Raw genomic sequence first — 20,802 nt, 5'->3', positions numbered from 1 at the left:
TGCATCTTAAGAGGAAGAGTATTCTTTAAATCTATATGAATTATGTTATAATCCATTACTATAAAAATTAAGAAAAAATTAACAAGAAACAATTGAGAATGAGATTAATGATGGATCTTTCATCTGCATTTAAATGTATGGCAGAGTATGAACTGAGATCTGGGTTTGGCCCAAGGGCAGAAAAATTGGGTTTAGAGTGATGATTACTAAATAGAACATCATGGAGTTTTGTATTTGGTCCCCATTGATGTTCGTTTTCCAGTGGGCTGACTTACTCTATTCAAATTTGGAATCAGTCTTTTGGATACCACAGTAATCATTTAACACAGTCCTGGGTGATGGTTTTGCAGCCTGTTTTCATTTACGGGAATGACACCATAATATATCTTTGACATCTCTTAAAACGCTACCTTTGCACATCCTGGTGCTAATGGGAAGGACTCACATCTGAGCACAGATGGGTACCATTTAAATATTTTTCTCCATGATATCTGTGGTCCTAAGATTACCTGTTAGATCCATCCTTGCTTCCCTTTGCAACAAATTTTAGAGGCTGATGTATAAAGGAGCAAGAGATCTGAACTAATTGTGAGATAAATGAATATAATCTTCCCACCAAACTACACCAAAGCAACAATAAAAAGCTCAGGCAGACTACATGTAGTTAGGGATCTTTAACGAACTGTGTTTGGGCGTGCTGAGTGTAGAGTGTCACGGCTGACCCATAACGTGCTGGAGATCATTTTCTAACTTTTAAAGGCACTCATATCTGTTATATCATTGATCCTGGCATAGTTCAGGATCATATGCATGTGCGCAGCTCACACGGTGCAGCTCTTGACATTGAACTTGATGCTCTTTTAACCCATGAGGGTCTGGCCACACTCAGCAGCCCTCTTAGTTCAGGTATTCTCCCAAAGCGGGATGACGCCTGCTTGTGAACTTGGAATCAAGCGCTAAGTAAGGTATGTCTAAAAGTTAGGAGGAACCAGGAGAAGGAGTACTTACCTTAAGAAAATGTGTATCCATGTGCTTGTCCACTAAGTTTACAACTTTCCTTAATGGATATGCAAAACTGCTTTGGAACAAAATCGTATATATTTTGCTTTGTTCTCCAAGATTTCCTGGCAGCGCTCCCTTCCTGTTTTCATCCTTCTAAAGTATTTGCCAGGGTTTACTACTTCCATAGCATCGGAAGACCCTCCGCCTCTAATTACTAGCATCAGACCACTCCCACATCTGTTCTTCTTCCGCCGTGGCCACACCCACTGCGGGAAGTCGCTCGTCCAGTCTCCCTCAATTTCACGTGCATTTATGGAGGAGGCCAGGCACCTTGCTAGGTACCGGGGTAAAAGGCAGGTCAGGAGCGCAGCTCCAGAGGAACTTGAGGGAGCTGTGCTCTCAAAGGCGAAAGACCGCGTGGAAGTACTACATTCTTTTGCCCCCTAGAGCTCAGCGATGTTCCTCTGGGAATAGAGAAGGGGCTTCTCTTCTCTCCCATGTATCCAGCTCCAGGTCACGGGAGGATGGTTCCCTAAAGGGAGGGGCCGGAGCCGGACAAAGGGTGGGTCTCCACATTCCTGAGCCACAGGGCAGCTACCCAGGGTGATGGCCTGGACCCCATGGAGTCCCCAGGGCTGGAACCCATGATAGCCTCTGTGGCCTGAAAGTGCAGGCCCAGAAACCTACAGATGACCTCCTGTGTCACGAGCTGTGGTTGTTGAGTGAAGCCAACAACCACAGCTGACCATCCCCCTCCCATGCCCCACACAGTCCTTTCCTATCTCTCAGTTGGTTCTGAGCCGGTGGCTCCCCTGGGCCTACCTTCTCTCTGCAACCCCCCTGATTCAGTCCCCACAGACCCCCTCACCTCCACAGGCCCAGCCCCCAAAGCCCACAGGAGACTCCAGAAAAGCGGTGGTGGGCCTTTGAGAGCTGAGTTGGTCTTCTCCTCAGTTCCAGGTGAAGAAGGTGGCAAGGATAGTTTCCAGCCCTGGCCTGGGGACCAGCCCGTGGGGCTACAGACTGTGTGGCAAGCCATGGCTCAGATTCTAGCTTTAAAATACAAAAATCTGACTTACTTCACTTACTATGAATCTCTAGTTCCATCCATGTTGCTGCAAATGGCATTATTTTGTTCTTTTTTATGGCTGAATAGTATGATATCACTTATGTGTGGAATCTAAAATATGGCACAAATGAACCTGTCAACAACAGAAACAGACTCATGGACACAGAAAATAGACTTGTGGTTGCCGAGGGGGAGGGGGAGGGAGTGGGATGGACTGAAAGTTTGGGGTTAGCAGATCCAAACTATTGCATCTGGAGTGGATAAGCAATGAGGTCCTGCTCTATAATACAGGGAACTACATCCAATCACTTGTGATGGAACATGATGGAAGACACTATGAGAAAAAGAATGTATATAGATGTATAATCAGGTCAGTTTTCTGTACAACAGAAATTAATAGAACATTGTACATCAACTATAATAATTTTTTTTAAAAAGGAAAAAAATAAAGAAGGAGATACTTGGCGAAAAACAAAAACAAAAACACCCCAAAAATCTCCTTCACAAAAGCATCATGACACAAGGAGACAGATTATGGTTCTTCCAGAGCTAGTGCAGCTGAGAGCCACAAAGGTTCGCAGCACCCACTTCTTCGGGTGGCTCAGGTAATGGATGTGGGGGATACTTGAAGAACCCAGCACTTTCCAGGTGAGGTGGCCCAGAGGCACCTGGAGTGAGCTTCTTTGGCTTAGACACATTTGTTTTTGTGGGGAAGGACGGGTTTGTCTGGGTTTGGGCACAACCAGTTGACAGAAGAGGGCCTCAGAAATGTCGCGGACTCCAAGGATCTCCGGTGAACCCAGAGGAAGAGCCACAGCGTTTGTTCTCTACCTCCCCCCACACACACCTGCCTGGTTTTCACCTCACACTTGGTGTCTGTAACGCTTGATAATTGACAATTGAGGCTGTGTCTCCGCTTTCCCTCATTTAGATCTCTTCAGCTTTGCCCACCTATTTTAGGGTGGCCGATGGAGTCCCAGGTTCAACAGGAGAGGGACAGTAAGAGCAGGGGCCACGTCCACCAGATGCCCATCACACAGCCACACACCCCAGCTCCCAGCCTGGGGAGTCCCCTGAGTGGGGAGCCTCACCACATGTGGCAGACTGAAGGAAGCGGGATGTCTACTCCTAGCTGGAGCAGGACAGCCACCAGATAATTTCCTTCTGGGAAGAACCCTGGTCCACCCCCTCATTGTTCTAGTTCCTGGTGGAATCATTCAGGCCTGGGGAGTGGTCTCAGGTGCTCTCCGCCTCTGTACCTGGTCCTAGATATGGATTCTGTCTAGTGCCCTCTCCTCCCAGGACTCAGGACTCCACTTGGGCTTCTCTGTTGCCTGAAAACAAGACTGGGAGGCAGAAACAGTGGGGAACCTGGTAACTAACCTCAGCAGTGCTGGAAACTGTTTTGGATTATTTGGGCTCCCAAAGACACCTGTTGGCGGGAGGCAGAGTCAGCTGTGTCCTTCCTCTGGGAAAGCAGTGGCAACACCCCACTTAGCCAAGCCTACCCCCTGCAGCTTGCCCTCTGCTCCTCCCTGGTCCCACTGTCTCTCCAGGAAGCACACTGCTGTGGGAGTTGTAGGAGTTTGGCCTCAGACAGGAGGCCACCCTCATTTTCCCTGAGTTCATTCTCTCTTTAAAACCCACAGGCACTTTTTTTTTTGGCTGCACCCATGGCATGGGGAAGTTTCCAGACCGAGGATTTAACCACGGCAGTGACAACACTGGATCCCGAACCACTAGGCCATCAGGAACTCTTCGATGGGCAGTTTAATCACCTTCCACTTCAAAAGTCAAGTCAGGGGACTGTTACTGATTCTTGAGCTGGGGAGATGAGGCTCTTATCTCAGGTACAGGTTTCTTGGGGACAGCCCAGGTGAGCCGTATGCAGCCAGGCAAGTCTGGAGTAACCTGAGGCAAAGGGTCCAGATGGCAGCAGGGCAGGACCGCAGGCACCACCATCTCCCTCACGACCGCTGTGTCTCATCTATCTTCCTGTGCCTCTCTCTGGCTCTGCCAGGACAAACTCGCCCCAGGAACAAGAGGGGCCCACTTTGGTCATTCTAGAGACTGGGACCCGGCCACAAAGGAGCCTGGCGTGAGAGGGGAGAACTAGGTGCCCTGGGATGGGGGCTAAAGAAAAGGGACTCATGGCCAAGAAGGGTGTCTTCCGTGTGGACCAGATGTAAATATCTTCATCCCTGTTTAAACCTCAGCCATGCAGGGAAATGATGCTCAGGAATGGGACCTAAAAGTCATCTGGTTTCTTTCCTAGAAGGAACCCCTATCTCCTTACAGTGTCTCTGCCGAGAGGTGATCCTGGTTCTGGCTGAACACTGCCAGGCATGGGAACGTCCACCCTCCAGGGCAGCCCAAGGTCAACTGTCACCTGGTTGGTCTGAACTAGTCTGGCAGTGGCATGCACGCTGCCCATGGAGGAGGAGACTGCTTCCAGTTCCCAGGACCAGTCACAACCAGATGGATCCCAAGTACCTAATCCTGGGACTGGTCCAGAGAATGCTGCCCCTGAAGATGAGGGGCTGGGCTGAGAGGGCCAGCGTCCCCCTCAGTGTCGCCATGGACCTGACCAATGGTCTCATGGCCTGGGTGCTCAGCTGGTCACAGAATGCCTCCTCTCCTGCTTCTCTTACCTGCTCTCTTCTGGGTCTTGTCTGATGCTCTCGGGCAGGATTTTGGGCTGACTTCTCTCCCTTGCCCTGAGGTCCCAGCGGCCACGCCAACCACAGGGGGGGAAAGTGGCTGCTGACTCTCTCTCCTGGTCCAGACGCAAGGGGGTTCCAGCTGGGAAGTGTTCACCTTCTGGAACCCAGCTCAGCCTTAACGCAACAACCTGGAGGCCTGGGCTTTAATTATCCAATTTTGGGGCAGGGGGGCAATTCTCTGGAGTCAGGTACAGGGGAGGGGCTGGAAAGAGACACTTGACCTTGCTCGTGGCTCTCTGTAAATGTGCCAGACACTTTACATTCGTTTCATGACTGCACGTGACACAGACAGCAGGCAACGCTCCCGCCCAGCCTCCTCCCCGCAGCCCCCCGCCACCCTCCCCACATGTGACACATGAGGGGGCTGACCCAGAAAGAGGTTCAGTGGGAAGGGAGATACAGGGCGAGAGTTCAAGGTCAAGGGCTAGGAGTTCAAGTCTTCTGCCTCTCCAGTTGGGCCTCACTTATTTCCAGGCCCACTCAGCTCACCCAGCTTCTGCTCCCGCACCCGCTCCCTGCCCCAGCACCAGTGGGATACAGTTTGAGAGCTAGGCCCTCAGCTCGGGGGGTGTATCTGGCTGCCGGCTGGGGTGAGACACTTGGAAGGCCTCCAAGGCCAGCAGGGACTTGTTGATGCGGCTGATGGTGGGGTAGGGAGAGAGATCCACCTTGTACCTGTGGCAGAGAAACCCCCACCTAAGCCAAGGTCTGCAGGGACACAGGGAGGCTGCCCTGTGGGTGGTGGGGGAGCCCGGAGGCAGGGCTGGACGGGGTCCCCGAGGCTGACCGGGGAAGGACTAGGAGGGCAGCCCTGCCAGGTCAGGGAGCCTTGTTCACAGCTAGCTCTCTGGGGAGGGGCAGGGCGGATGCAGTATCAGCTGGCATCTCCTCCTCCTCCTGTCCCATCCCGGGCCATGGCTGTTTACAGAAGCTCCTGTGTATAAGGCGCAGTGCGGGGCATTTCCGCACAGATCTTCTCCCCGCCCACGTCAGCAAGCCTCTTGAGGGCAGGGAATGGGCTAGACATTTGCGTGCCCCTCATGGTGCCTGGCAGGAGGCCTTCCCCAGGGAGGTCCTCATTCGTGCCTTTATTGAAGGGCTGACGGAGAAGAGCAGACACACCACGTCTGGGGAGAGTGGGCTCTTGGGGTGCTTTCTTTTAGGGGTGTCCACGAAGTGAGATGCCTCCCCTAAGGAGCAGGGGCTATGATGCAGTATCACCCGGGCTGCGGTGGGCGCAGTAGGGGTGATCCCCTGACTTCTGGCCTCTTTCAGGCCACAGTGGCTGGTGTGGCGGGGGCACCGGGGCCAGCTGGGGATGAAGATGGGGCCTGACTTCGGGCCTTTTGAGGGGAGGAGCCAGGAGGAAGGGGGAGCGTGGCAGCGCTCTCTCTTACCTTTCAGCATTTGCCACCTGAGGCACTAAGCACAGGTCAGCCATGGACACCTGCAAAGAGGGTTGAGTGGGCTTGTATCAGGCTGTGCTCCCCAGACTCCCACTGGTGACAGCACTGTGGTGCTGGCCTCTGGCAATCCCGTCTGCTCCTGGTCCTTCTACCCCACCCTCCTCACCTCCCCTGGGCCCCCCAGGGGTCTGTCCCTGGAGCTGAAGCCACCTCTGACAGCCAACTCTATGGATGGCTGGAGAAGGCTTGATTGCTTTTAGTGCATGGCACTCTGCTTGCTGAAACCTGCCACTGTGGGCACTTAGAGAGGGCTCCCGGCAGGGAGGGGGCGCCTCTGGGTGGGGTGGGGGGGCTCTGGAACCAGAATTACCACAGGGAGGACCTGTAGGAGTCAAGGGCACCTGAATCCTAGAATCTTAGGACTGGAAGGGAACAGAGACATCACCTAGTCTAAGCCCTCATCTCCTGGCTGGGCCACCTCTGCAACTCAGAGATGAATACCTTCAGCTTCAATACCTCTAGGAATGAGAAACTCACTTCCTCTTGAGGCAGCTGACTGGGAGTGAGCTAAGGAGCCCCCCGCCCCCCGGCCCAGGAGCTAACGTCTGCTTTACACAGAGAGGGCAACCTTGGGTCCCTGGCTCCCCTCACCCCCACTGCAGACGCCTCCTCAGGAAACTCTCCAAGCCCTGCCTGCCCGGGGCGGGAAGGAGGTGGCTGAGTCTAAGTGGAGACAGTGGCAGCCCGAGGTCAGCCTAAGGGGAAGCTGCCGTGGGCAGGCCGGGGAGGGCTTACCTCATCTCCCATGCAGTACTTCCCCGCTGTGCTCTGCAGGATCTGCTCCAGAGCTGTGGGGAGGCACAGACAGGGAGATGAGCGTTTCTGGGCCTTGACATCCACAGCTATGAAATGGGCAGCCGAGTGCCAGGCTGGAGTGTGCGCCGGAGGGAATGCGGCAATCAGATCTCAAGAGGGCTGATGGGGACGTGGGCAGGAGGTGATGCCTCCCTGGGCTCTTCAAATTCAGCCACCATTCCCTCCCCGCAGGGGATGTGACACGCCACTGGCCAAGGCAGCTGCTCTTACACCGATGGGCTACTGCTTTGCTGGCCTTGGCTTCCTGGCTGGTCTGGAGAGTGAAGCAGAATTTGGGCCATTCAGCTCCAAAGGGTCTCAGGTATGAGGTTCCAGAATTGCCAGAGGTTGGAGTCAGGTCTGGATGCTGTCCAGCCAATGCCTCTCTGGCCCTGCGCCTCCCCCACCCCTGCCCCATCCTCCTCTATGTCACTGTCAAGACCAAAGAGCCTGGGAGGCTGTTGCAGATGCCCAGGGCCATTTCTCTGAGAGGTCACCGTGGGGCAGCTCACAGGAGTGAGGACTCACCGTTAAAGCCAGGAGCGATGACCCGCTGGGCCCAGGTCAGCTGGTTCTCCTTTCCCACTTGATTCAGGACAGACAAGTTCTGTGTAGCCCAAGGAAAACTTAGGGTGAGCTTTGGGAGCCGGGCTGAGCCCCTCCACTTGGCCAAGCCCCCTCAGGCATGCTCAGTTCCCCCGTGTCCCTGGCTGTACACCTGTCCTGCCCCAGGCCCTGCGAGCTCCTTTCTCCCATCTGGGCCCTGAGGTGGATGGGAGGGGGCGATCCCAGCAGCCCCTGTATTATGGGAGCCCGTGACTCTGGCAGAGACGTGTAAAGGTGGGGGCACAACTCAAGGCCTCTCTCCCTTGCATCCAATGCTTCTTCTTGACATGGTCCCTTGGGAGGAGCAGGGGTGTCATACAGGGTTGGGGGCAGCATGGGGGAGGCACATAGGGCCAGTGTTCAGGAGCTTTGGATGTCTGTCTGCTCCAACCTCCTTTGTTGAGAAAGACGAAGTGACATGGGGGCGGGGGGTGGGGGCACAGGTGCAAAGTCTGTCACACTTAGAGTGACTGCGAAATCATTCCATCTTTCTGGGGCTGTTTTCTTATTTGCAAAGTCAGGGTTTTGCACAGATGAATTGTTTTTTGCTTGTTTTATGGATGAACTTTATATATATACGTATATGTATATATATATATATATTTTTGTTTTACCACTGGGTGGGGGGGAAAAAACTTAGAGAATCTGGATCTAGGATACAGAACAGGTGAAAGGGAGGCTGCTCTGGCTAAAGGTTGGGGGGCTGGGCCCTGTGTGCTCAGCCTTTCCCCGCCACCTGGCCCTTTCCCCACCTCGGCCACCTCTGCACACGTCCTTGGAAACCTGGGGCTCCTCAGAACACGGGGCTCCTCAGAACACAGGGCCCCAGGGAGGCAGTACTTTTTGGGCTCCCACCTCTCTCTGCCATGAGGTCCAGGTCTAAGTGCCTGAGAACCCCCTCTGTCCTCTCGCCACCCCTGCCCACACGCTGGGCGCCTCACGATGCGCTCCCTGCTATCAGGGGGCAAGTGTGTGAAGGTGAGAGTGCGTGAGGGGACACAAGTGTGAGAGGTGTGCAAGGGAGCAAGTGCACCGAGGCCCACCTGCAGGGGTTGGATGCCACTGGCGAGGAGGTCAGAAATCATGCGCACTTGGGCCCTCTTCTTTGGGTCCTGAGGCAGAAGTCGGGGCGTGGGCCGGGTCTCCTCCAGGTACTCAATGATGGCCAGCTGTCCGGAGGGGAGCAGTGAGGCAGGCGGAGGGCCTGGACTCCTGGACCAGAGGGGACTGCAAACCCCTCTTCTCCCCCGCCTCCAACACCAGCACCATCACCTCCCCTGATCCTCCTCCTTCTTACCCTCCTTCCCTCGAGCCCGTGAAGCCAAGAGGCTCGCTCCCCTGGCCCTACAGAACTCGGTTCCCCACATGCTTGAGTCGCCCTCCACTTCCCAAAGCAAGCAAGCAACCTCCCTCCCTTCCTCATCCCTGTGAAGGGCTAGATGCCTTGGCCAGACACAGGCAAGGAAGAGCTGTGAAGTCCTCTTGTTCAGGGCACCATGCTCATGGGGGGCCTCGCAAAGCCTCCACTCACTGACTGGCTGAGGGTGATTCCATCAATCTTCAGGGCCGGCACCTGCTTCATGGGATTCAGGGCCTGGAATTCTTTGGAGAACTGTGGAGACAAGGCCCTGGTGGGCTGGGTGGCCTGGCCTGAGATGGCTAATACAGTCTAACAAGCAGGAAGCCCCCAGGCCTACTGGCCACCTGCACCTCCCTCCCCAGGGCAGGGCCCTGGCTCCTGGGCCCAGGGTGATACTGGGGATCCATGTACTAGCCCCATCCCCAGTGGCAGCTAAGATACAGTGGCCTGGCTCTGTGCTTGTTCCTGCACCTTCTTCTTCTTCTTTGCTTTTTAGGGCCACACCTATGGCATATGGAAGTTCCTAGGCTAGGAGCTACAGCTGCCGGCCTACACCACAGCAAACACACTGAGTGGGGCCAGGGATTGAACCCGCATCCTCATGGATACTGGTTGAGTTCTTAACCAGTGAGCCACAATGGGAATTCCCTCTGTGCACCCTCTATGTGGCCACCAAGGCACATCCAGAGGACCCACTCACACCCACCCTCCTGGAGTCAGATCTTGAGGGGCCAGGCTGAGCTATGGAGCCTGGAACCTGGGCCCTTCCCATGGCTCCTCTTGCTGCTGAGCTTGCCATCAGCCCCACAGGGAGAGCCAGCAGCCTCCTCTGTCCATGGGGGTCATGGGGGCACAGGTGCATCTTTAGGGGGCAGAAGTCAGCACCCCCGGTGGGTCCCTTTCCAAGGCCTTTAACTCCTACACTGCGGTCTGGGGCGGCCTCCTTACCTGCTGCCCCCCATCCTTTATGAGGTTGATGGTTACTATCTCATAGTCGATGTTTTTCAAGGCCAGAGCTAGAAGAGACAGCAGACAGCGGTCGGGGGACAGCCACTGAGCACACTTCCCAGGGTGACAAGAGGGAGGGAGCTTCCTTCTCCACACTGTGGGGCAGCCCTGTCTGCTTGGTCCAGCTTCCTTGACCGCCACCTGCTCCCTGATCTCAGGGCCACGATGCTCTGCCCCTCTCACCCCTGAACTCTCTGTATCTGCACTGGAGTCTTCACGGCCCTGGGCAGAGCCATGGGGGCCTGCGCCCTGGCACACTGCGGGTCCTGGAGGACAGCAGGGAAGTGTCCCCTTCACTCCGTCCCCTGTGGGGCCAGTGGCAAGCAGGGCTTATTTCTTGGAGACATGCAATTATTCCTTCATTAAGGCACCTGAGGGCCGAGGGAAGGCGCTCCGTGACTACGCAGGGTCCCTCTTCTGTTTAGGGAAGAATCCCTTTCTAATCCACCCTCTGTGTCCTCAGGGCTGTTTATACAGATGCCAAGCAGGGAAACAGGGCTCTCTGGTGGTCTCAGCACATTTGCTGTCACTCCCAGTGGCTGGATTTCCTCCCTTTCTCCTTTGATGTTTTCTCCTGGTGAGGAGAGGGTAGATCACTCCTCCAGTGGAGGAGGCCAGGCGAATGCGGACACGCTTGCTTGTACATTAAAATATGGCCATGGCCAGTGTCAGGCAAAGGAGTGGGGGGAGGAGGGTGAACCGTGTCAGGGTCTGCAGAGAGCCTGGGAGATGCTGGGCTCCTCCTCAGCACTGGCAGCTCCACCCAGGAGAGGGAAAGCTCTCTCAGGGCCAGATGGGAAGCCAATGCAGGCCCTGCAGAGACAGTGCCCATGCTGCTCGGGTCTGGCCCAGCTGGGGGCAGAGGCTCCGGACCTCGGGATGGAGTCTTCTTGGAGAAACAGGTCCTACTCCAGTGTTCTTGCCTATGGATGCCAGCTAACACCATGTGTCTGTAGGAGAAAGTGGGCTGTGCAGGATGGCTTCCCGTCAGGACCAGGCTTCTAGAAGTGGGCTGCCTGGGTTCAAATGTCATCACATTCACTAGCTGTGTGGTCTTAGGCAAGTAACTTCATGAGCCTCGGTGTGTTTTTCAGCATCTGCAGGCAGCACGGTGCGGTAGAAAACATGGACTCTGGAGCTAGACTAGCTGGTTCAAATTGCAGCTCTGCCTCTTACTAGCACCATGACCTGGAGCAAGTTATGTAACCTTCCCGTGTCCCAAATTCCCTGCCTGTACAGTGGTGACAGTAACACCTCCCTCCTAGGGTTGTTGCAGTTTAAATGGAATCACGAACGCAAAAGCTCAGTGCCGGTCTCCCTCTGTGTGAGCTGCTATGACGCTGACCTTTGTCAAGGGCCGTGTTAGCTGAGGCAGAGAAGGGTCAGACTAGGACTAACCAGAGGGCCCCAGTTTCTCCTTCCCTGCTGCCTCTGGGGTGGACACTGGCCCATTCTATTTAATTTGCCAGATGACATAAGATAAGAACTGAGGAAGGCCAGCTGTTCCCTGCCAGTTGCCAAGGACCTCTGGATTCTGCGAGCCTGCCCGAAGCCTGGTTGCTAAGGGCCTCTGGAGAGCAGCGTGGGAGAGGTGGTGGGACCAGGAGAAAAGACAGCTGTCCCTTCCTTCCTCTCCTCTTGTTGGACTTCCGAGGTAGGGGTGCCATTCAAGGCCGAGGGTTCCAGAAGTTTCACCCAGGACTCCTTCCACGCACCCCACCCCACCCAGGCTCTGGTGGAGGCACAACTCTTACCGATTCGCACTCTCCACGAGCAGGAGCTTCGGAAATAGGAATAGAGGATGGGCTGAGGAGAGAGGACAAGGAGGCATGTTAGCCGCTGCTTGGTAGGTTCAGCCCCAGCCAGGGGGCTCCAAGCCAGCACTGCTTCCTCCCTGCGTCGGGGAAACTCAGGCCAGACTCAGAGCTCTCTGGAAGTCATGTGAGGTCCCTCGGCTCCAGGTTGTGCTGTCACGCATTCCTGAGGTCTGACGGGTCCCCAAAGGGGCAGCCAGCCTGCAGGTGCCCTCCTTACCTTGCTGGACTCAGCCATGGTGCTGTGCTGACCCTCAGCCTCTCAGGGAATGTCCCTTCCCACAGAGCTGCAGGGCAGTCCGAGGAACCCTGAAGGGGTGGGTCCCATGAACCAATGGGAAAGCTGGGCTAAACAAGTATCAAGGGAACTTTGACTCTGGTCAGAAAGGGCATCTCTTTCCAACCTGTGGGAAGATTTTCGTTCTGGGCAGACGGGGAGGCCTGTTTTGTTTTTGTTTTTTTTGCTTTTTAGGGCCAAACCTGTGGCACACGGAGGTTCCCAGGCTCAGGGTAGAATCAGAGCTGCAGCTGCCAGTCTATGCCAGAGCCACAGCAAAGTAGGATCTGAGCTGTGTCTGCAGCCTACACCACAGCTCAAGGCAACACCAGATCCTTAACAGACTAAGTGAGGCCAGGGATCAAACCCGCATCTTCATGGACACTGGTTGGGTTTGTTACCACTGAGCCACAATAGGAACTCTGGGAGGCCTGGTTTTGAAGCAGCAGTTCATGGAGTGCAGGGGGCTGGGAGCTGGTATACCTGGGGTCTGGTCCCCATGCAAGAACTAGTTCTACATGACTCAGTACAAATCCCTCCGTTTCTCTAAGTTTTCAGTTCCCTCATCTGTAAAACAAAGGGCTGCCCTAAAATGACAGCTGAATGGCTTCCGATGGTGGCAGAAAGACCAGAAAATCTAATTTTTTGATGCTTTGATGCCCATTGCTTTCAACACTCCAACCCTCAGTGCTCCAGGCTCTCAGCTGGTCTCATAAAAATAGCTGGGGAATAGGCCCATTGACTCCAGAGCTGAAGTCACACAAGTTGGCAGCCCACAGTGTTGTTTGGTATACACTTTATTTCAAAACGTTTCAATTAGTTGCTAACATTAAAAATCACATTGTTTCCTAATACAAATCCTGTTGTCCGTTTTATTTTATTCTTTTTTCCTTTTTTAAGGCTGTACCTGCAGCACATCCAAGTTCCCAGGCTAGGAGTCCAATAAGAGCTGTAGTTGCTGGCCTACGCTACAGGGACAGCAGCACTGGATCTGAGATGCATCTGTGACCTATGCCACAGGTTGCAGCGACATGGGATCCTTAACCCATTGAGCAAGGCCAGGGGTCAAACTTGCATACTGATGGACAACGTGTTGGGTTCTTAATTGCTGAGCCACAATGGGAACTCTATGTTTTCTCTAAAAAAAAAAAAAAAAAAAATCTAGAGACAGTGGACTCAACTGAGTAGGAACAACTGATCAGAGCCAACGAATGGTACCCTTTAGTCAGGGCATGCCCTCTCAGATCTGCCATGGCCCCCATATGGCCCACTTCTCTCATTTTTGTTAACTTGAAGCCCCTGAAGGCAGCTGGGTGTGTGACTTCTCTAGAGTTTAGGGGACTTGAAGTTAATTCCTTTGGTGCTTCTTGGTAACCAGAACTTCAAAGCAAAACCCAGTCCAGAGTTACCAGTAATTAGGACTCGTGAAGCTTCCAGCAGACACATATACATCCTTATGGATGAGTAAGAACTCAGAATGTCTTAGATCGCCCCCGTCTACCACACCTCTGACGACAGATATTTCACCCAAGTTCTCTCTTCCATTCGCATCTCCCAGCTCACTAAACTGCTACCTGACCATGCTTTCACCATCCCTGAACTACCACCTCTTCTACGTGGGCCACGGCACAGCCCTGAACTACCAACTCTTCTACGTGGGCTATGGCACAGTGGGGAACCCATCCCTTCCCCCCAGCCCCATCCCAAGTTGGTTCCCAAGCCTGGGAGTTCCAATCTATCCTGAAGGCAACTTTTGTGGGGTAAGTGAAGGTAGTTCTGGCAGAGGGAAGAGACAGGCAGCAGGTGTCATTGATAGGAGTTGAGTGGCTATAACTGCATGTACTCTGTTCTGAGGTGTATCCCTTTCCTTAACTGGTGAGGTTGGTGGGGCTCCTGGGGCCAAAGCAGTGACTAGAGAGGCATAGACATTAGCTTAGAATCCTTGAAGCAATGCCTTACTTAATTACTAAATGTTACACCTTTGACCTGTGATCACAGAATGCCACTGCCCTCACATTATCTACTTATGGGCCATCAAGAGATGTAATGGAGGGCTATTCCTGCTATTTCTCTTACCAATGCAATTAACTGCACAAACCATTTCATGTTCTTTTTGCATTTGTAGAGCAAAATTTTAAGCCCATCATCACTCCTGGAGGAACTGTTTCCAATTCAAATATCGATTCTGATCACTCTAGCAGATAGTTATTTACTTAGAAAAATAGCCTTTTAGGAGTTCCGTGGCTCAGCAGTTAATGAACCCGACTAGCATCCATGAGGATGCGGGTTCCATCCCTGGCCTCACTCACTGGGTTAAGGATCCGGTGTTGCGGTCAGCTGTGGTGTACTCTCAGATGCGGTGATCCAGCCTTGCTGGGACTATGGTGTAGGCCAGTGGCTACAGCTCCGATTCGACCCCTAGCCTGGGAACCTTTACATGCTGTGGGTGCGGCCCTAAAAAAAAAAGAAAAGAAAAAGAAAAAAAAGACAGAAAAAGAAAAATAGCCTATTATTTTTTTCTCACTTTTGTTTTTCTTTTTAAGGCTACATCCACAGCATATGGAGGTTCCCAGGCCAAGGACTGAATCTGAGCTGTAGCTGCAGCAAGGCAGATCCTTAACCCACTATATGGGGCTGGGGATCGAAGGTGCCTTACAGCATATCCCCACTATGGTGGGAACTCTTCAGATTTTATTTTTAAACCATTTCTTACACACGATTTTCAAGAAAGACTCCTATAATCCCATTTGGACGTGAAAGGGTTACACATTGTGAAAGTGATGCTATATCCCGCCTGATGTGCCACCACCTTCCTTTGAGCTAAAATAGCGGCTCTTTCTCAACCTTTAATAAGTTTCAACAGGGAGCTTATTAAACATGCAGATTCTGGGTTCCTTCCTCCAGAGATTGATACAGTGGTTCTGGGGCGGGCCCAGGAGACGCAAATGAAAACCGGTTAAGTTCCCCAAGTGATTGTGATGACGAAAATTGCCACAGCCTCCCCTCGCCCCTAGCAATGCAAACCCCTTCAAAATGCAAACAACCCTGTAAGGCCATATGTTAACCGATTGGACCTATTGTGCGGCCTGGTCGGGAAAGAAATATGCAGTGCTGCGCCAAAAAGGGAGACGAGGGACAACGTTCGGAAGTTCTAGAAGATCGGGTAGGGGGAGAAAGGTGAAGCGCAAGGGCACCAACCAAGCCCGGGACGCTACACCTGGACGCAGCGCTGCGGAGCCAATCCTGCCTCGACCACAGCCCCAGCGGACAGCGCGCAGGCGCAGAGAGGGGCCACCGCAGCCGACAGCATGCTGGGAGTCGCTGTCGGAGCTGGGGGCGGGGCCGAGCGGCTCACCTTTGAACTCGCCCCCCCAGCAAGTAGCGCCCCCTCTCCCCTGATGCGTGGCACAGACCTTCCCCGCTTGCATGTCCTAATTCGGACGACCCTTCTTCCAGACCAGGAAACTTCACGCCTAAGACTCTGACCCGTCGACGATTTAGGCCCAGTGAGATCCCGACACGTCAGAACTTCGGTTTTCGTGTCGGTAACGTGAAGGGTTGGATTAGAACGAGCTTTTAGGGCTCTTCTGGATGGCCCCGCCCTTTTCGCCCCGCCTCCGCCCCGGGGACTGCTGGGAATTGTAGTTCTTTGCTCCTGTTTTCTTCCGGGCCCGGCCCGCCCGGACGTCATGCTCTGCGCCACTGGCCGCCTCCTAGCGGCCCGGGCGGCGACCGCACTCCCCGCCCAGCCTAGAGGGCGGGGCCTGGCGCCCTGCTGCCGGCGCAGGGAACTACATTTCCCAAGGAACCCCGAGAAGTCCCTTGGTAACTTCTTGGCCGGGCAGCTCGCAAGACCCAGCGCGCTTGCAGGCCGGAGGGCCATCCTGAGAAGGGTAAGGATGCCACCGGCGGTGGGCGGAGGCCTGGCAGGGTCCGAGCTGCGTCCCCGGAGGGGCCGCTGTGGGTCCCAGGCTCCAAGGGCCGTGGGCGCGGATGCGGCTGCCGAGACTACAGCGCGGAGCCCCAAACGGCCTGTTCCGGGCTCGCGGCGCTTCGAGGCGGCCGGCCAGTGGGCTCTACTGGCCCTGGTGACGCTAATGTCCTTCGCCACCCGCTTCCATCGTCTGGACCAGCCGCCGCACATCTGGTGAGTAATGGGAGGGACTCGGCACCATGGCAACTGGGAGGGAATGACGCGCCTTCTCATTGGTCCGGGGCATGGAGGGGGCGGGATTCGCAGCACAGGGACGGGGCCGCGCTGGAGGGGAAACTGTTTCTGGCCAGGTGCAGTCTCTATGAGAGGAGTCATTTTTGCTCTGGTGAATGGCAGTGGGATTCTTTAGGATCTGAGGAAGTAGTCACATGTCTTGTAGGTTATGCTGCAACGTCTCACCTGGCTCTCAAATTGTGGCTTTGAACTTTCCCAGGAGAATCTTAGTACAGAATTTCCTAAGGCCTGAGTTCCTCATCTACAGTAATTCCAGGCATCAGTGGAGGGGAGCATGCCTAACTGGGCGCCTTATTCTCGAGAACCGAAACAACTCGTGTGTCCAAGCGTCCCAGGACCATCCTGTGAGGAGAGACATATTTTCTTAAAGGTTTTATTTTGTAGGACTAAGTTGTGGAAGTCAAATTTCATTAAGTAAACTTAAAAAGTTTCCATCAAGAAGAAGGAAAAGTTTTATACTCTCTGAAAATTGTTCATTTGTTTGGCCAAGAAGTTTGTGTGTGGAGGGGTTGGATGGGTGGGGGGGTTGAGAGGGAAGGACCAGTAAGTCTTATTTCAGATATCTGGGAAGTAGTCTAAGGCCAATCTTTTATCCATTAGCATCTGTACACAGGTGTTTAGACTGACCTCTGATTTTTGGTGTCATTGCCAATAATTACAATGAAGTCCCTCATTTAAAAAAAGAGCGACTCCCCTGCCCAATGGAAAGACATTCCATGGCACGTTCTTCCCTACATTCTAACAAATTACCTGAAGGGGTGCAGGTCACTCCAGTTCAGGATTTTTTGTTAAATTTTATTTGGATCACCATCACGTTTGATTTAGATCACTGTTAGGGTGGTTTGGTTAAGTCACATGGGCAGTGAGTGTCACTGAGTAGTTTCAGCCTCAATCACTATACAGGACAAAGCTTAAGGGCCCTAGGGTGTTGGGAGAAGCATATGAATTTATATCAGTGATGTCAGTAGGAGGTTGTGCCAGTCTATGTATTTGCACACATGTGAGGGAAGTCCATGTTTGGGCATTAATGTTGATGTTCTCAGGTACATCAGGATAGTTCAAGACTGGCCATGTCCACAGGAGTTTTTCTGATTTCATAGCAGGATGACAGACTCAGCAGCAGGTCAGATTGCAAGCTATAGCTGCCACTTGACTTAGTTGTGCTGTATTAATTTTTTGCCAGGCCGGGTGCTGGGGCTAGGAGGCGAAGAGAGTATTGTTTTCCTTACAGAGACAGCATCAGGTCCTTAACCCACTGAGGTGTAATGGGAACTCTCTGTCTGCTTTTTTTTTTTTTTAATTTTTAATTTAATTTTTAAATTTTTAAATTTTTTTTCTTTTGTCCTTTTGAGGGCCGCACCTGTGGCATATGGAGGTTCCCAGGCTAGGGGTCCAATAGGAGCTGTAGCCGCTGGCCTACACCAGAACCACAGGATAGTTGAGCCGAGTCTGCAACCTACACCACAGCTCACAGCAACGCTGGATCCTTAACCCACTGAGAGAAGCCAGGGATCGAACCCACAACCTCATGTTTCCTAGTTGGATTCATTTCCGCTGAGCCATTATAGGAACTCCTCCATCTGCTTTTAATTTAGCCTAACCATCAGTGAACCAGACACAAGCATTAACAGGAACCTCTGAGAATCAAAGGCCCTGCTGAGCCAGCAGCTTTGCTTCAGGTGGTCAAGTGGGAGATAGTTTCTTCCAAAGGCAAAGCTGCCACTTCTCTTGAAAAATCCAGATGCCTCTAGGGCCAGGCCAGCCATACTCTTGAATATACCACTTCCATTTGCCCATTGACACTTGTTGAGCCCTTTCCTTGTTAGCCATGGATTTCAAGTTGACCCACCCCAAAGTGGCACGATCAGGCGAAAGAGCCAGAAAGTCTTCATGGGTCAGGGCCTCAGTTTCAACAAGAGCTTAGTAGATTAGAAAGGGTGTTCTTGGTGCCTGTGTCCAGCAGATGGTGCTGTTTATCCTGGAGAACCTGCTCCCCTGCCCTCCGCTCCTGCCACTGCCCCCACTCCCCACCTCCCCCAGTTCCATCTTTAAAGCAGTAATTTCTGTTTCTCTTTCTGTGATTTATATTATTTCTCTAGGACCACTCAGGAGGGGACAGGATCACCTCTCACTATGTGGCAGTGTCTGAATGGGGTAATCTTAGGCACATATAGGATAAATATGACTATGCAGTGGGAGCCGTAACAGTGGTTCCAAGGCCCCTACCCACAGGCCACTTTACCTTCCCTTCCCTGCTGGGACTTGGCTCAAACCCAGCAGTTGAACTTGGGTGCTTTTTTTCCTTCTGGAACTAACAACTCTAATAGGCCTCCATCAGGAGCTGTAATGACAGCCCTTCAGAGGTCATGCCATTCCCAGGTGGGGGATGTGGGGAGGGCTGGATGCAGGGCCTGAGAGACCTTGTTTCCCCTTTAGCCCCTCGATAGGCTTGGCACCACTTCTTCCCCGTGTACTTTCCTGTCTCTGGTGAGCCCCTGGGCTTAGGAGCCCTTTCTTTCAGTCCCTGTACACACCGCTATGGCTTGCCCTGCAGCCCTCAACGCCTTTGGTAACCCTTGCACCTAGCAAATCCTTCCCCTGCTCCAGGGGTTTGAGTAGGATGCTCCTGTACCCAATAGGTCCTTGAGCTTGGGTCCCTCTCCTCCCCGGAGTTCCCCAGCATGTCAGGGTGGGTGTGTATAGCCGTTAGTCCTCTGGGACAAGGAGACCTTAGTGCCACCTTTAATCATCTTCCTCTTTAAAGCAGCTGAGATTGTGGCGGGGCAGATCATGGGACACAGAGGGACAGGGTGGCTCTGAACCTCTCAGCAAGGCAAACTTACCTTTGGCTTGAGCACACAACTCACCCAAAGACCTTTCAGTGTTTTCATTTTACCCAGATTCTGTATTGAATAGCAGGGTCCTCACTGCTGACACCATTTGTGTAAACTTTTGGGGCACCTTGATTCAGCAGCCACATCCATTTGCCTTTCCCCTGGGGCTACTTGGCTCATGGCCCCGTGGTTGTGATGACATCCTTTCCTCTTGGCCCAGAAGCGCATGAGCAGTAAGCAAGGCAGCACCCAGCCACTTTTAATCCTGCCTGTCTCCACTCAGCCACATTAATAGCTAGGACCGTGGGGGGCTTCTTATTACCTCCCTTCCCCCCCAGTTGGGCAAGAGTTTTCACTACCAGATTCCAGGGAGTCTTCTCTTATTCTCTCCCTCAGTCCCTGGGGCCCTTGTCCGTTCTTTTATCAAAAGCGATGACTCAGGGTCTCAAGCTCTCGTCTACCCAACTTGCCAACTAAGAAGTCAGCCTGTCACTGTTGTATGGATGCTGGCAGAAGATACAGTCCTGGGTCAAGGACTTTATTTCTCACAGCACAGCAGTCAGGATGAGCATCGGTAAGTGGGCCTCAGTTCCCTTTGCTCCCAATGTCCCATGTGATGCCTGGTCTGGCTGAATGCCAGCACATTCATTGGGCTGCATCATAGCTGAGGAATACTGAGCTTGGGGAATCGGCTCTTTTATAATAAGCAGTCTGTGCTCTTTGGCCCAGAGGGAGATGCTGTCTCTTCCTGAGAAGTGGCCTGAGTCAAGAGCAGGCAGGAGCTTGCCTTCTTGGCACCTGCTGCAAGGTCCAAAGGAGCAAGAGAGCCAGGGAGGACTGTCTCCCCACCAGAAACAGGCGCAAAAGCCAGGAGGAAGTGTGAATAGTGCTACTAGTTTTGCTTCAAGTAAAACTCTTATGCCCCTTTATCAGTGTGGTTCCAAACAGACTTCAAAACTAACCCCAATGTTGGGACAGTTTAAGTAGTGCCCAGCATGCGTGGGACGTTATAGTCTCCAGAGTTCTTTCACTCTTATTACCTGATAACCTCCCTGCCAGGTGACATGGCAGATACTCTTATTGTCTTCACTGTGTAGGTGAGAAAAGAGATCCAGAGAGGGTGAGTGATTTTTGCCAGTTATGCCGACAGGAGGTGCTGGAGCTGGGATCCAATCACTCTTTTTTTTTTTTTTTTTTCCCTGCAGATCTGTTTTGTCACACTGCTTGGAAGTTATTTCTCTCTTTGACCTCACCATGCTACCGTCCTCACTGCATGTCAGGCAGTGTGCTTAGCAGATGCACAAGTAGATTTATCCCCCTCCTGTTGGACCCACGAGTAAAAAAGAAAAAAAAGAACCCTACGCTTTTGGTAAAGGCAGATGTTGCCCCTTATGTTGTAGGTCAGTGGCAACTGCTCATGGAAGCTGTCCTGGGGGTGGAGAATCACTGGAAAGCAACTGTTGGAGTTTCCTTGTGGCGAAGTGGGTTAAGGATCTGGTGTTGCCACTGTAGTGGCGAGAGTCTCTGCTATGGCGAGGGTTCAATCCCTGGCCCAGGAACTTCCACATGCCCTGGGTGTGGCCAAAAAAAAAGAAGTAACTGTTCTTCTGTTCTGCAGGG

At 53.1% G+C, this 20,802-nt stretch overlaps 2 protein-coding genes across 3 annotated transcripts in view; one reads left to right on the top strand and one right to left on the bottom strand.

Moving 5' to 3' along the window:
* Positions 1-3,823: 3,823 nt before the first annotated feature.
* GSTZ1 (glutathione S-transferase zeta 1) lies at positions 3,824-15,683 on the bottom strand. Of its 2 annotated transcripts, none has more exons than XM_047794923.1 (9): positions 15,534-15,683; positions 11,784-11,835; positions 9,970-10,037; positions 9,193-9,273; positions 8,705-8,830; positions 7,584-7,662; positions 6,996-7,048; positions 6,192-6,241; positions 3,824-5,469 (listed from the first exon to the last, which is right to left on the bottom strand). In XM_047794923.1, exons 1-9 carry the CDS (start codon positions 15,546-15,548, stop codon positions 5,343-5,345), a joined length of 651 nt encoding a protein of 216 aa, XP_047650879.1. In that variant the 5' UTR covers positions 15,549-15,683; the 3' UTR covers positions 3,824-5,342. The 2 variants fall into 2 exon arrangements, with proteins under 2 accessions (XP_047650879.1, XP_047650880.1); XM_047794924.1 differs by lacking the exon at positions 3,824-5,469 and adding an exon at positions 5,496-5,984.
* POMT2 (protein O-mannosyltransferase 2) overlaps positions 15,683-20,802 on the top strand; it is a 39,293-nt gene continuing 34,173 nt past the window's right edge. The window contains exon 1 of the mRNA XM_047794922.1: positions 15,683-16,267. Within this exon, the coding sequence (XP_047650878.1) occupies positions 15,810-16,267 (458 nt within the window). The 5' untranslated portion in view covers positions 15,683-15,809. The remainder of the gene's footprint in view (positions 16,268-20,802) is intronic.

The sequence above is a fragment of the Phacochoerus africanus genome, chromosome 9 (assembly GCF_016906955.1).
Source record: "Phacochoerus africanus isolate WHEZ1 chromosome 9, ROS_Pafr_v1, whole genome shotgun sequence".
NCBI lineage: Eukaryota > Metazoa > Chordata > Mammalia > Artiodactyla > Suidae > Phacochoerus > Phacochoerus africanus.
The sequence above is the reverse complement of the archived record's forward strand: the minus strand, read 5'-3'. Positions and strand labels throughout refer to the sequence as shown.